Genomic DNA, 16,296 nt, shown 5'->3' with positions numbered 1-16,296 from the left:
TTTTATAGTCTGGTTCAAGAAAATCTGGACAAAACTGCTGGAAATTATTATTTAAAAAAAGTCTAAAAGTTCATTTATTTAGAGCTGCTTTTGAAAAAAAAAAACTGAAACATGATAAATTATCTTGTGTTTCTCAACCTCAACTTTCCCTTGCTGTGCCACTGCAATGTCATTGTTGTTTTTGCTTTTTGGTATTTTTTCCTTATTTTCGTTATATTTTCCTTCTAATAATGTGTGAATTATTTTGCTACTGAAAATATGCTATGCAAATTAATTGCCTTGTTTTGCCTGCAGTACCTTCACAATGCTTTTACTGGCTTGTGTTAAATGCTTTATTGGCTTTATGACCTCAGGACTCAGGTCACGTTGTTAGCCACTTGTCCCTTTCCGCTGCTATTTTTGCAAGTTGCACATCTTCAAGCTGTTACCTTTGTTTTGTGTTTCAATTCTCACATTTTAATCCTTTCCAAACAAATAAAAAGCCACTTCATTCTAAGTGTTTTCTGTGTTGCATTAACTGCAGCAGGAACAAGAAAGGTTTAGACACAAGGACATGTGACGTCTTGTCTTTCTCCCTGTAGGCGAACAAAACCTGCCGCATCCTGCAGTACCGACTGAGAAAGGCAGAGCGGCGCTCTCTGCGCGTAGCCCAAACGGGCCAGGTGGACGGAGAACTGATAAGGACGTTGGAGCAAGATGTAAAAGTAAGTCTTAAAATCAGCAACTTTTTTTTTTTATAACAATTGCCGCACACGAAACGAGTTTGATGTATGAGAAATGCAATCTCAGTGGAGCTTGAAGTTTAACATCTGCAAAACTAGATTCTGCTGTCAGAGAATTTATCAGTGTTGAAACTTTGACATTTACTTACTATTTCAATGTCAACATTCAAGATTGTATTTATGTATCTGAGCTCTATTCAATAGAAATTAGCATTTGCTTGTGTCATTTAATTGCACTTTTGCCAGCAATGATTTTCAAAAGCAAGAATTTCAGTTTTGACTAAGTATGTGTTGTTCTACACTCACTTCTGTATAACTTGCTTCACTGTGACACTGGCTCCTGCACCTTCCTGGGGTTTTTTTTATTTTTATTTTTTTACAAACTTCAACTTTGTTGGTCTTTGAAATATATTTTCAACATATGGAGTAATTTAAGTTTACCAAAAGCGCACGGTTCGGGTCAGATGATTGAAAAGCAAAACCAGCTGGGTTTTCCAGCAGAACAATGATTCTTTGGCGGTTTCACTCATTGATATGGGCTTCTAGGTTTAGTGTTGTAGAAACGTAGAAATGCCACATCAGGACTCTGAGCTGACCTTGTGTTTTATCACACACACATCGAGATGAGTGGCACGGTACCTCCAGAAACCTTTCAGAGCAGATTCATTTCAGACGGACACAGACATGGTTAAAGCAAGCGACCTTCAGAGCATGTGCAAATAATCTACAGTCATCCCAGTCACTTCAGGAATTCCTGATAAAAACCTTTTCAACGTAAACGCTGAGTGAATACGGGGTGGGTTAGAGCTCACCCTGGTCAGTGGTTGCTCTTTGTTAAATTTCCAACGTTCCTCCGACATTTTCAACGTCAAGTAGGACACAATGAGGTCTTTATACACTCCAAGAGTGAGAGAGTGCATGAGAGTGCGGCCATGGTATCACTCTAAGGGGTTTCCGCCCGCTGCTGCAGTCTGTCTCTCAGCTGCTGTCTCACCATCTGGTTGTTTTTGGAAGGAGGAAGGATGAGAAGGAAAAAGTCGAGGGAATATCCGGTGTTTGTGGACCAAAAGGGGAGGGGGGCCAAGCTCTGTCTCAGTTTGAACATTCAAACCAGCCAATCAGGAGGAGAGGACCAAAACGGAGGGAAAGTGAAAACGAGGAGTTTTTAAATTAAAATGGAAAATGGGGAACGGATAGCCAAATAGAGCCAGCCTATTTTTCTTAAATGAATGCTTGTTCTGTTTAAATGTGTGCAGAAAGTGTGACGTGAATGAAAACAGCAGATTCTGAAGACATGATTTTAGGAGGTATGTCAGGATTTTTGAAGGGAGACTCTGTTATTCGTTAGTAACTTACTTGCAGTTGATAGCACTGGTCCTGTTTGCGTTGAATGGCTAATTACAGAGAAACTGTCGGATTATTTACACAGAAAATAAAAGTTGAAGGTGTTGTGGCACCGATGATGTTCCTGTGAAAAATATACCAAGAACAGAATATGTAAAGCAGCTGAATAGAACCATACTTACAAATTGCTGCACTATTGCTTTAAGCAAACTCTGCGTCTGTTGTCTCTATTACCAAATATAAGGCAGGAAACTGGAATGAAGCGTCTTCTGGGAGGGAACGCTGACCTCTCTGCATCTTCTCACAACTCATGGTTGATTGTGGCTCCCTGGCAGCAGAGGCTCAGCCCTAAACGGCCGGTCAAGTTACGCCACGCTGTTCAGTGTGTGGGTGTAGAAATGCACTAAGCCTTTGCTAATCTTCTCTTATTGTTGCTCATGTTTATTCTATAAGCTTTTTCAATTATAAAAGCTTTATCTTTAGAAAAACAGATGCTTCCTCTCTGACTTTACCGTGACTCAGCTGTCTGGAAAAAGCTCTTAATACTGGGGAGAATATAAGATTTCATGAAATAAGCATGTGAGCAGTGTTGATAAATGTACCAGTTCTTTAAGTGAACTAATTCTGACTTAGACAATAAAATATATTTCGCAAATGTCTTTTGGGTTTTTTTTATATCTGGAATAGAAGCTACATCAGTATGGCAATGTGTTGTGCAAAAATCCCAACCTTTAAGAAATGTAACTTTCACTGGTGTACAAGTACACAATGATGAAGGAATAAAATCAGTAGAGATGATTTGACTGATTGTGTGCGATTGTTTTGTAACGTACATAAGAGAAAGAATGTTTTGCAGGTTATATGATAGGAGTAGTAAAAACCAAAAAAACAAATTTTAATGCATTTTGATAGCATTTATGAAACTATTTTCATGAAACTGTGAAATTTGAATAAGACACACAAACTTTGTTGATGTGTTCATTGATCTAAAATGATGGGAGTTTTCATTTTTGATGCATTTGCTAAATGAGTGAAAATATAATATTTCAGTAATGAAACTAAATAGCTGACATTTCAAAGAAAATGTTAATTTAATGGGATTGCAGGCCAAGAAGGGGGCCAGAGCCTGAAAATAGCATTACACATCAGGAACCTGGATAAGTTTTTGTGTTTGATAACATTTCTATCCTTCCTGCAAATAAATGTTTATGTTGGTGGTGCTCAGTGCTTCACAGCTTAGTCCAGGTTGACCTTAAGTTGCTCCACAATTCTCTCCTGAGCTGCTTTACAAGAGTAAGTGGCTTAAACACTGTTGCAGCTTCAGGTTCCAGATTTGATAACTCGCCAACATGCAAATGCAAACAAATCGGCAAATGCACACATGCAAACTCTTCGCTCTTGTTAAACTCTTCACTCTCATTTTGTTTGTCTTCCTTTCCATTTCTGTCTATGACTTAAGTGTTGAGGGCTGGATGATACAGAAAGATTAGTGTCACATGGACGTTTTGTGACAAGGAACGAGGATCACATGCTCCAACTTGTGTCAGTTTCGCTGTCATGTGTGTGCGTCTCCAAGTCATGCATGCACATGACTTGGAGATGCACTGTTTGTGTTTGTGGGTCTGGGTGTGAAATGGAAACTAGTCAGTGTGGTGCAGCACCATCACATTCTCCATGAGAATATCTAACATCATTTCCTGTCCCACTCATAAACCGCTCTCATTCCCACAGGCTGCAGACATCTGGACACACACACACACACACACACACACACACACAAACACGCGCACACACACACACACACACAAGTATAGAAGGAAATGGTTTTTAGGAATGTAACAAAGCTAACAAAGCATTACTTCACTTAAGGGGATGATGTTATCAGGGATCTGTACTCGATCTTTTCTGCCTAAAAACAAATAGATTCTTTGAAACAAACTTTTTTTTTGTCTTTTGCTTTGCCTTCAAGAAAAAAAAGTATTCAGATTGTGATTCACAGTCTCCAGTGTGTGTGCTCAAATGGACTGAGGATATCTATATACTTTAGTATATAATAATAACAATAATAATAATAATATATACACAGTTATACGAAGTATTTAATAATATATCTAAGATAGTATCACCTTGTGTTCATTTTGCTATGCCACTGTTTTATGACTTCATTTCATATATCCGATAACATTTAAAAAACAACAAAAAATTTTATTAATTTATTTGAAGACTTTTAAATAACATTATACTTTCTGTTATCCCTAATAGTGAGCTTTAATTTAAGAAGCTATGCAGTGAAAACATTCTGACAGTATGAAAGCCGAAGGCAGTTTGAAAGTATGGAAATTTTATTTAAAAAAAACACACACAAAAACGCTCACTTGCCATACTTGCACTGCATAATGTCCCTGAAAGTCATTAGATGAAGGAAGCAGCAACATCCATTTGAACAAGCCTGCATCCTTTCCTCATCACCATATGCTCTGCTATGTGTGCCAATGAGAGGCGTGGAGCTAAAACTGGACTCAGTGCAGTTGGTTTACTGAATGAGGTCAGATAAGGGGCTCCTCATGTACGTTTCTCCTCTATGCATGAACTTCACACTGATCCCACCGCCCTGCGGTGGCACCATGCGTTATAATGCAGTTACCATTCCTGTCTCATTCTTTACTTCCCTGCAGACTGCAGAGGAACAACAGCAGCTCTTGCCAGTGAATATCTGTGTGACATTAATGATTTAAAGCATCCATTTAGTTGCTTCTTTATTACGGTCTTGGGACAATAAACGTGTAATCAGAACGTTTTCAGTGCTGCCATAATCCCATAAAGTTCTAAACGGTTTATAGTGCTAGATAAAGATGTCCAGACAAGCATGCAATTAGTTTATTCTAAGCTTTGACTTTGTTTTCCTTTTTTTGTTTCCTTAAATTAAATCTCCAAGATTGGAAAATCTGCGACAACCTATGGACCGTACCAGATGCTAATCAGACTTTTAAGTGAAAACGTGTGTTTTGGGCAGATGATGTCGAGATTGTTCTAACACCAACATTTTACGGGGAGGAAAATGTGATTCAGTGTGTGGAAAAAGAAACCAATGTTCACCAGTTCACCAAAATTAAACATCTGTGATGACCAGCTCCCTCCACAAACCCAACTTGTGAGGAGCGCCTAAGTACAGAGAATAAGACAGGACTTGATCTTTTTTGTTGTTTTGTTTCGAGATCATGCAAAAAGGGAGGCAATTTACACTTCCTTACGCGTCCAGAAAGTGCACAAGGCGACATGTGAATGCATAGATATGTTGATGGAATCAAAGGATCGCTGTTAATAGTGGAGGTGAGATCACGCCTTTCACCGGCCAAACAAAGTGCCAGCGATGGAGAGAATCCATCACATTCCTGTACCCTCTTCCCCCTCCCTCCCGTCTCGTTCCTCCTCTCTCCGGAGACGCATGATCACAGGCTGAACTGGAACAGCTGTCACGCCACAGCTCCCTCCTTCTCTCTCGCTCACATGCTCTTATATATAGACATGAAGCACGCCATGGGTGATGTAATATCCTCTAAGTGGGCACTTAGAGACTGTGATGTTGTGTGGCTGTTTCTAAGGGTCAAGCGGCATCGATGCTTAGCATTAAAGCATGCGAAGCCGAATTCGACGTGTTGGTAGCCACCTGCGAAAATCACTCGGTTCCAAATGAACTACTTTTGTCATAGCTGACAGTAATGTTTAATTTTACTTCTGTAGGCTAGTCACTATAAGTTACACTGACTGTAGAATAAAATAAATTGTGAATTTGGGGAATAGAAACAAACAAACAAAAAAAAAACATCTGATTTGGCAGACTTTTTGTTTGCTGGAGATGCTTTTTATTTGTTTCATTTCATTAGGAGTGTTTACTTGCCTGGTTTACAGCAGCCGGCTTGCAATTTGTGAAACAAGAAATGTACTACCTTCTATTTAAATGAAGCTAGATATTTACATACACTTTCTAATACAACAAAAAAAAAAAAGCAATTTCCCCCTCACTGTTAAACATTCCTGTTTTTAGGACAGTTAGGACGACCAAAAAAATCTTTTTAATTGCTGAGTCATTTAATAACCGCAGAGAAACTTTGCTGCAGCTTTGTTTACATTCAGAAAAATCCCATACATTTATTATTTGTTAGGACATTTTCTGTCTTTTTTCACAAGTTTTCACAGGTTTGCTGAAAATTTGGCCCATTCCTTCAGACAGAACACATGTAACAGAGATTTCTCTTCCTTGTTCACACACACAATGTAGTAAATAGAAATAGTTTTGGTTATTCTAACTGACCGCCACAGGAAATGTTTATCCTGATTTTAGAGGTGAGAGTTGACTTTATGTCTTTTATGCAGTACCTGAATGTTGTAAACAAGATGGAGTTTAGATGTAATAACCATGCTAGTAATCCAAACCAGTGGTTTTCTGTAGGATTCTGCTGCTAGCTGATTCTGCAACTCTCTCCTCCATGCCAAACTGCAGGGCTCAGCAATATACCAGGCTGTCTATTACATCACAAAGGACCATACTTTGTAAGCATATTTTATTGCTCTTTAGGAAAAAAAAAAATCACTTACCTTCAAGGTTGGCGAGAAGATCTGAGATACTTTTCCATTTAGGTCGAGTCATCATTTCCCAACGTGAAGCCACGGTGATTTGTGACTCGGTAAAGAGCAAACTGAGCCACAGTGCTGAGCTAAACGAAAACACAAAGTGAACAATGAACAATGTCAGCTTTATGCACCACTATGAATAATTATGTTTTATTTCACTTAATAACAGAATGGCTAAGGCACAGAAAACTATGTAACACACAAAAAAAAAAAATCAGTCGAAACCAAACCTGGACAACTATAGAAAATCGCATTCGCCTTAAAAAGCATTTCAAACTATGTTGCTCGATTGATTTTTCTGAGTGCATTTCTCCACTGTGTTGTAGTATATTATATTTCTGTTGCGATATCCCAATAAGGTCAACAAGCCTTCTGCAAAGTTGGTCTGTTTCCTCCTGCATTTTTCAGAAAGCGTTTTTTTTTTTCCTTTGTTGCGAGGTAGGACAGCGGTTCCCTGTTAATATGCAGTTGACGGCCAAATCCTGTAAGAAGTGAGAGCAAATGAATTGTAAGTGACTAAATAAATCCCTATAAATATATGAACAGGAACCGAGACATCGCTCCCATTTGCATATGATGTACGCAGCCATATGTTACCGTGCCATCTCTGACCCAGCAGTGCATGAACTGGTTTGCGGTGCCACCTGGTATCTGTCATCAGTAACTTCATACTCAAGACCTTTGAATCTGGACAAACAAATCAAAACTTTGAATCTGGATTTTTTATTTTTTTTAGCAGGCTTTAATTCAAACTTTAATTTTCCAATTAATTAACCAACCAAACATAATCATCAATGACCCTGTGGATGTTTTGCTTGGTGTGGTGATTGGGTAGTAACTTCAATGTTAATCTTACATTGGCCACCTATCTACACAGATAGGCCAATGTAAGATTTTACATGTAAGATTTTCTCTTCACAATTTTCTTCAGGCATTTTGACTGGAATGATTCTGAAGAAAGAAAACTTGTGACCGTACCAATAATGCTACGTTCTTGTCACATTTTTTACTTAAACAGTTTTCAAATAAAACTAAACAAATATCTTCATCTGTTCTCCTTGGGAATCTTAAGCCTTAATTGTACAAGGGTGCATAAAAATCAAACATGTCCCATAACACACACAGACATCTGCTATTTCTCTGCGTCGGTCTTCAGTTTAACAAGCCTCCTTTGTGTAGATTTTATCAGAGGGGTTTTACATGCAGCTGCTTTAGGGCACCCAGTATATGTGTGTGTGTGTGCGTGCGTGTGTGTGTGTATGTAGACGCAAGATTTACAGCTGGAACAAGACTCCAGTTGTTGACCGCAATCGAACGCACACAGTCACACACGCTTTCCATGAAAAATATCCTTTGGTGACTAACTGAGTGACTGCTGTAGAATCATAAACATGAGGCTGTTTGTGCACTGGCCTCTCTCTCTCTCTCTCTGTGTGTGTGTGTGTGCTTTGCATAATGCTTCAGTAAAGAAGCATTAGAGAACGACTGACTTTCCCAGCTCCTTCTATTTTTTTTTCTTCTCTTTGCTTCCCTCTAAGTGAGCTTTAATTACACTTAAAGTGCTGTTGCTAGGTACAAAATAATGGCTTTGATGGTGTGAAATTCTCTCCATTCTTTCCTTTAACATTGAAGAACAATTAAGTATTTAGCAGCAGTGAAAGAACAACTAAGTGATGTTAAATAATAGTACACCATAGGGAAGAGCAGCAGAATTAAAGAGAACTGGCATGAGCTCAGTTCACTTGATTTGTAGACAGAAGTCAAAATCAATAGAAGATGCAATAAAGTGGATGTTTTGCTTTGTAAAGCCAGAGGTTTTTGATCAACATTGAGAGTTAAAACAAATCTAATATGGCCGCCAGGTACCACTAGCCAGAAGTTTGTAACTGCTATTGCCATTTTCCCTCACTTTTCTTGACAAAACACTTCGCAAAAACGTCAGTCTTAGAGTTAAGTTAAAAATTCATTGACAAAAATGTCTGTTTTCGACAGCTTCAGAGTAAAATTAAAATTATCATTATCGTCATAATCAGCTTTCTTGGTAAAGATTGTATTTACGAAGAGGTTTGTAAGAACTCAAACTTTACATAATGATAGATAATCTTAGAGGAAACAGTGATAAATGAAACACTATGAAGGTGTACATGTACAAAAAATAGGACAAAAAAGGGAATGCAGCTAGTGATATTAGAAACATGCTTATTTTGTTCAACAAAATAAGCTACATTCCGATCATAAGAAAGGCAGTCCGGGCCTTTAGCGGCTGGTTTTTGAAAATAATGCTCTGTAGCACTGACCTGAAGCTAAAAATCTAATCAGTTTGTATCCAGAATGTGTGTGGTCTGCACAGATGTTTGCATACATTAATATCAGTTTTTATTTCAGAAATAGTAGAGTGTTTGGAGAAAGTATCTTTAGTGCTGCATCAGTGCAAAAATGTTGATTAGGTACCCTTTACTTGTATTAAGTATGGACTTTTTATGATTACATTTTATGAGATCACTATTAAATTCACTTTCTTCCTCAGCCTTGTTCGGCTTTTCCAATGTCAGCACTTTCAGCATGATGCTTGGTCTTTATCAAGACCCGTTAACACAGTTAAAAAGTTTGTGGCGCATTCAGAAGCTAAACAGCCAGATATTTTCCCGAATCAGCGCACCAGTTAACAATGCGATTTAACAATCGCATTGGTGCATGCTGTTGGGAATTTTATCTCTGTGAAGATGAACAACAGCAATTCATGTTTCAGATTACGTCTTCCCGGAGTGGAAAGACAGCATCTGCATAATACTGGGTAATCAATTGTTTTGGCCCAAAATATATTGAAAGACTCTAATTAGAAGATAAACTGGGAAATTATAGGACATGAACTGGAACTGAACAAATGAGTTCAAGAAAAGACGTTGCAGCAGCGTGTTATTAGAATATTTATATCTGACTGTAGAACGGAGAGCCTTAAATAACTATCAAAATCCCCAGTGTGCAAACACACAAAACACACTCTTATGGAACAACATGAATTGGAGCATGGTGGAGCCCAGGCATGGTTTGCTTGGCTAAAATAGGAGTGGGCAGCACAAGGCCCATCATTGTGGGATTCAGCTGCAGACTGGCAACAATTCAAACACACACACTGAGGGGCTGGCATTATCACACACAGTCATGTCCAGGCACACAGGCATCTCTATAGAGAAAAGACAACCAAAACAAACAAATGTAAAGCTATGATGCAGATTAGTATGGACACTAAAAGGAACAAAGTCCCTAGATGCAATATGGATTCATGTGAGTTTCTAATTGTTAGTTACAGCACTGATCATTCAGTGATCATTCTCTGCTTTGTCATTTAGCAAACTGTTTTTCATCAAAGGCAGCTTGCAAGTTTGGTGCAGCACTCAAGGTTTGGTCTGTGTGAAAGTTTAAATTTTGTATAATAAATAGAGTTTGAGTCCTTTAATGAGCCAATAAGTGACTTAATTAGCACGCTCGCTTTCCTTTTGATTAGCTTCCAATGGGAGTCATTAAAGTTTCATACAATCAAATCTAATACAGCATTTAGGATTAAAAAGAAATAAATTTGGTCTTGGGTATGATATCATGCTGCAACATCAGTACACCATTAAATTTGGATCGGCTGGCAGCACTGCTTGTGAGTTTCTGCATTGCTCTGGCTGAAACCATCTCAACAAGCAGCTGTAAGAAAGAAACCCATGATTTCCTCCCCAATATATCTATTGATTTTGATCAAGTTTTGTCGTACAGAAAGGTCAGCTGGTGCTTTGCTTTCCATGAAATGTTGCTGCAACCTGGAGACACACTCAGACTCCTCCAAATCCTCCAAATTACATACGGAGCAGACTGCTGTGAAAACACAGGAAGTGATGAATTTTTAAGGACGTGGCAGGATTTACAGTAGTATTTTTACAATAGACGCATTGGATCTTATAAAACCATCTTCAGAACGAAGCGTGATGAAGACGATTCACGCTGTCAACAGAGATTTCCGTGCCAGCTGTAAATTATCGCCCAGGATGTCAGATTCAGTGATTTGCAGCAACAACCTTCCAATTTTCTCACTTGTTGATGATACTCCCTGAAAACAAAGACGATGTTTCCTTCTCTATAGCAGGACGGAAGCAGAAACCTGCCACTGATGTAGGGTTGCTCTGCGGATTGGCAGAAGTGATGTGAGGGGATTAATGAAGAGAAATGTATATATATATATATATATATTTATTGTTAAGTAGGAAGAAGGAACTGGCATCAGAATTTCTTTCATCTCAAATGAGATTTCTCAAATTTTCCACAGCCCAGTGATTCTAACAGGTTTGACCAACATGGCGGGAATGAAATGTGGGAGTGATATCGAGTCTTATTCTGCTTTTTCAACAAATCGCTTATTGTGTAATTTACTACAAATAGCCAAAGTAATAATCAGTTCAATAGTCAATGGACTGAGGTCATTTATTACTCCAGGCATATGTGAAAGTCATTCTCCAAAAAAATAAAATAAAAATATCTTTCCCACTTTAGTATTTTGTATGTAACCAGATAATAAGGTGGCGTGTGAAGGTCAAATTTAGGCGGCTCTGGTATAAATGCTACAATGTCTATTTGTTCTCTTTTAGGTGGTTATATTTGCCACATTGTTCACAGTTTGCCTTCTCGCTTTTGTTCCTCCAAATGCAGTTAAAAATATAGTCAAAGCCGCTGCGATGTGATTTATTGTTGAATTGACTCGTGTGCGGTTATCCGACCGTGGTTTGAACTGCTCAGCTCGTTATGTGACTGTTGCGGATTTGGCGTACACGGCGGCAAAAAAATTAGACGGAACAATTACATCTGACTGAGAGCTGCGCTGCAGACATCAAGCGGTTGACTTTAGTTTCACTCTTTGACTTTACAAACTTTTAATGAAGAGCCGCCCCGGGGAGAACACAATCAGACTTTCATGAGATCAATTTATGTATGAAATATCAGAGCCCTCCTGAGTGCTCTGGGGGTAGATTAGATTAGATTGGATAAAAATTATGAACGTAAATCGAAACATGTAAAAAGTAAAACTGATTGACCATAACAATCAACTTTCCCATTTATGGAACAAACTTTTAATCCGGTGTTAATTTTCTTGCTGTAGTCTTTCTATTACATAAATGAGCGTAAAACTGTAATTACAGCTAATATTTAGCAGTAATTCAGTCATTTACCCTTCAGTTATTGGGGTGTGGTGGAGAGCGTAATCTCGTCTGCCGTCAGTTTTGTTCTGGACACGGCTCTGAAATCTCTGGAGATGATTGTATTGGAATGGATTCTTCATAAAATATAAGAAAAACATGATGAACAACCCTGAGCGTCACCTTCACTAGACAACAGAGGGTCTTCAGTCAGAGGCTTTTCCAGAAACCCTGTAAGACTGACTGTTACAGGGGGTCTGTCGTGACTTATTCAAGAAATTTTTATGAGCTGCAGCAATGCTTAATTTTGCCAAAAAGATATGTCTTTGCTTTTTACTCTAAAGTAAGGTAGAGTGTATTATTATATATATTTTTTGTATTATTTTTCTATTATATTCCTTAAGATAACTATAACTTTTTCTCATTTCTGTTTTCCTCAGGTGGCGAAGGATGTTTCCATCCGAATCCATAGCCAGTTGGACAGCGTGGAGAAGAAGAGGAGTCGGCTGGAGCAGGAGAACGAAGAGCTCCGAGTCCGGCTGCAGGACCTGGAGGTCGCCAAACAAGTCCTGCAGCAGGAGCTGGACAAGGTCAGATTAAAAAGTTTCCAGTGGTTCAGATCAAAAACTGCTGTTTATATGCATGCAGGCGAGTGTTTTGATAAAGGACAGATTTAAGAGCTGCTGAGCTATTTATGGGACATTTCCTGTTAAGATGCATTATACGACTACAGTTCAACGTCCATTAGAGATCTGATCTAAACATTTTATTTAAACACTCGCAGCTCAGGAGGATCGTGATTTATCCTCCAGTTCACTTAGGTCTCTGTAAACTCTGTTTGTTGTGCCTATTTTGTCTCGGAGCCTCAGGGGATTCTGTCTCACATCTCATCTTGTGCTCATTTCATCTCTGCCTCTCTGCCATCGCTCGGGGGAATTTTTTTACTTAACCAAGTGTGTCCAGGAAAACACAGCATTGAAAACTAAAGTGGTAACTTGGATGTCGAAGCAAGCCAAAGTGAAGACGAGCAAAATCCAATTGATGTCATGCTCCGCTTGATGAGATTTATTCTGCCAGACTTCCTGCTTTTGTTTCCGTTCAGTCTGAAATTTTCAGACTGAAGGCAATTTGTCACCATGTTCTTATTCTCATCGTTTTTTTCTGCTCAGTGTCCCTTTCCCACAATCTATACTGGCCTGATGGGCCTTGCTGATGTGGGTCAGAATTGGATGGTTGGGTTTCTGGCAGCTGATCCTGGGTTTGGCTGCTTTTATCTGGGTGAACTGTGTGTTCCCACAATACATTCATAAAGTTTCCTCTTGTTTATGGATGCGGGGTAGCCGAGAGGGATGTGCAACACACACATTTCATTTCACACACACGCCTTCATTTGATATTTTGGGGATCTCCCAATAACAATTTTGACTATATTTTCATTGCAGGCCTTTTTACCCCCTCACCTTTACTGCATTGGTCACTTATTAGCAAAGTTTTGTGTCTTCTATTGATTATGGAAAGAAGCCAGATGTGCTTTGCCCAAACTCTAAGCTAATTCAACAGCATTTTTCAGTGTGGATGCAGTTAACAGTGCACAGACAAAGCTTCCAGAAACAGTACTGCGTCATAAAACCAGTGCTTTGTCTTTGAACATTATTTCTCTCAAGAAAACTTGCTGATACTCTGGATCGGATCTGTATTCTTTGCGATTGACTGCCGAGTTTCTATTTGGATTTTTACCAACAGGCATTAGCTAGTTACCATCCTTTAATCTTTGTTTTTAAAAGCTTTTAGTTTGTGCAGAATAAAGTCGTGTTAGATATTTTACGAGAGCGTACACATTTAAATCCCTCACCAAATCAATGTAATACTGCATTGTATTACATCCTCCCTGTAGTACTTATCTTATCTAAAGCTGTCCATGCACATTAAGCAGCTTCATCAAAGCCAGTGTGCTCTAGTTATTTCTGTCTTGTCGTGTCTTTTTGTTGACTAACTAAATGACTAAATGTTTTCTGGCTCTTTGCTCACTGTGTGTGACGAGGCCGTTTCATTCCACACGTTGGTTTATTGTCTGTTGAGCAAACGTCCAAAATCCCTTCCAAGAAGGAGGCGCTCACCCTCCTTACCCTGACAATGATGATTCAGAGTTTTGTTCAGGCTCATCCGCAGTGGAAATTCTCACTCATCCGTTTTTCGCCATTTGGACACAGTGCAGCGACAGTGCTCTGCAAAAAGCATTCAGCTGCTCCACATTTCTTCTCATCGGAAACCTCAAATGTCAAAGTATTTTGTTGGGACTTAATCTGATAGAGCAACATAACGGAATCAGAAGAATAAATATACATAGTTCAAAGTGTTTCATGCATTTGTTCTGAGATTTTTTTGGTAAAATTGACTTTTTTTTTAAAGAAATTTGTGAATAGCTTAGACATATTAGTTGAAAAGTATCTCTGTCTGAGCCCTGCCTCTCATACTCAATTTTATTTCTACATGAACATTGACTAGGCCATTCTAACATAACATTTTTTATGAAATCTAAACTATCCATTGCAGCCATGACTGTATTTTTAGGGTTGTTGTTTTCTGGAAGATGAAGCTACGCTCCAGTCTGAAGTCTCAAACAGGTTTTGTTCCTGTAGTGTTGTGTTTTAGTGCCACCCATGTTCCTGTGAACTTTGAGCAGGGTCCAGGTTTCCCCCTACTGCCATATTGTTTTACTGTGCAGGCTGAGCACACATGGTCTTTTACATAAAGCCTTACTTTTGAATTCTTCTTCCACATGTTTGTCATGTCCCCAAAACCACAAACAGAACTTCTTCTCTGATTAATGATCCTGTCCAGTTTGGTTCAGTTTAAGCGACCAATGGCTGCTGGGTTTGCTCCTCCTTGCTCTTTCCATTTTCAGATAATGACTGGAACAGAGCTCTGCGACGCTTAAAGCTTCAAATATTGTATTGTAATCTAACTGCATTCAGTTTCTCAATAACTTTCTCCCAGACCTCCGAGATCTTTCACAAAACTGGAGTTAGATTTGTGGTTATAATGGGACAAAAGGTGAAACATTTCAAAGGGTGTGATCATGGCACAATGCAGAAACTATGACTAATTAAGGCAAGACAACAGAGATATGTTTTGGAAATAAAGAGAGATGAAGTAGATACACAGAGATGAGTGTGGTAAGGATAAGCAGACCGGTTCTGACCCACGTAAACACAAGTACCATGTAAACACTCAGACAATGGCGCTCCTAAACTTCACAGTGGTTAGACTGGTTGTTGAATTATTGACTATGTGGTAGCTGCAGCCCACAGTCTGCATTGATATCGATATTCTTTAAGAAGCAGAGGCGCATGCTGCGCTGGAGCTGCACCTCTATGCTGCAGGCTGTGAATATTATACTTGGAGCAGGACAGACTGTAACAAAAGAAGAAGAGGTCTGTCTGCAGGTTTTGATGAATTGGCTCTGAGAGGGAGTCCACAGGAAGAGGATTCCTCTGCCGGGCTGGACTGTGATTGGAACAGGTTCTGCTGCATCTTTCATGAGGATCAGTTTAGATTGTTGGAGGATTTGAGTCGCATGATGCAAAGAGGATTTCAGGCTCCTTGGAGAGCCATCAAACATTTCATGTTTACTCAAAACATTGTGACTGTGGCTGCATATGTAATGAAAGGAAGTCTAAGTGCTTTGTTTCAGATTTCTGAACACTGACCTTTAATGCACATGCCTTGTAAAACATACATTATCAATAATGAATTCAATTAAGCTGACATTGTTCGCTGCTCCTCATTTTCTTTGCCCCTGTTTTCCTTTCCTCCCACCATTCATGCACAGCTCCCCTCCTGTGTTCTTTTAATTTATTTCTCCCCATTTATTATCACCTCCCATTCTCTCTCCCTCTCCTCTTCCTCCCATCTCTCCCTCAGAGACGAACGGGGAATGCTGATGCAAGAGTTTTATTTTCTCCCCTGAAATCCTTTCCTTGTCCGTCTCCTCCTCCAGCCGGACTTCACCTTCAATACTTCTGTCAGACCAAGGCTGCCACTCACTCATTCCCCTCTCTCTCTCTTGTTTTCTCATCCGTTCACTCTTCCTGCTCCCAAACCATTGATCCGTTCAGCTGCGGGTGACCTTTGGAGGTGGGAAGGTTGCGCTTGATGATGGGATGGATGCACTTGAGTTCCACAGGGATGGAAGCAATAAGGGACGGACTTACTCTAAAGATGGTTGACGGAAAACAGATGATAGGACTTAATAGAGGCATGTGTTCTTGGTATTTTGTCCTATGAATCTGAAGAAGCCCAATAGAAACATTCAAAATGATACTGATAGAGAAGGTCAAACTGAATTTTGATTTTAAAGTTAAGAAAGAAAATGGTAACACCGTCAGCTTGGCTCTGGTTTGTTTCGGGTCGGGTTTTGTTTA

At 39.2% G+C, this 16,296-nt stretch overlaps 1 protein-coding gene across 3 annotated transcripts in view; it reads left to right on the top strand.

Moving 5' to 3' along the window:
* soga1 (suppressor of glucose, autophagy associated 1) overlaps window positions 1-16,296 on the top strand; it is a 78,596-nt gene that overhangs the window by 8,776 nt on the left and 53,524 nt on the right. For all 3 annotated transcript variants that reach the window (XM_055048431.1, XM_055048432.1, XM_055048430.1), the window contains exons 3-4: window positions 582-704; window positions 12,313-12,462. In XM_055048431.1, the coding sequence (XP_054904406.1) occupies window positions 582-704; window positions 12,313-12,462 (273 nt within the window). The remainder of the gene's footprint in view (window positions 1-581; window positions 705-12,312; window positions 12,463-16,296) is intronic.

This window comes from Poeciliopsis prolifica, unplaced genomic scaffold (genome assembly GCF_027474105.1).
Source record: "Poeciliopsis prolifica strain line A6 unplaced genomic scaffold, Auburn_PproV2 SCAFFOLD027, whole genome shotgun sequence".
NCBI classification, from domain to species: Eukaryota; Metazoa; Chordata; class Actinopteri; order Cyprinodontiformes; family Poeciliidae; genus Poeciliopsis; species Poeciliopsis prolifica.
Note: the sequence above shows the minus strand (reverse complement) of the source record. Positions and strands in the feature narration are given on the sequence as shown.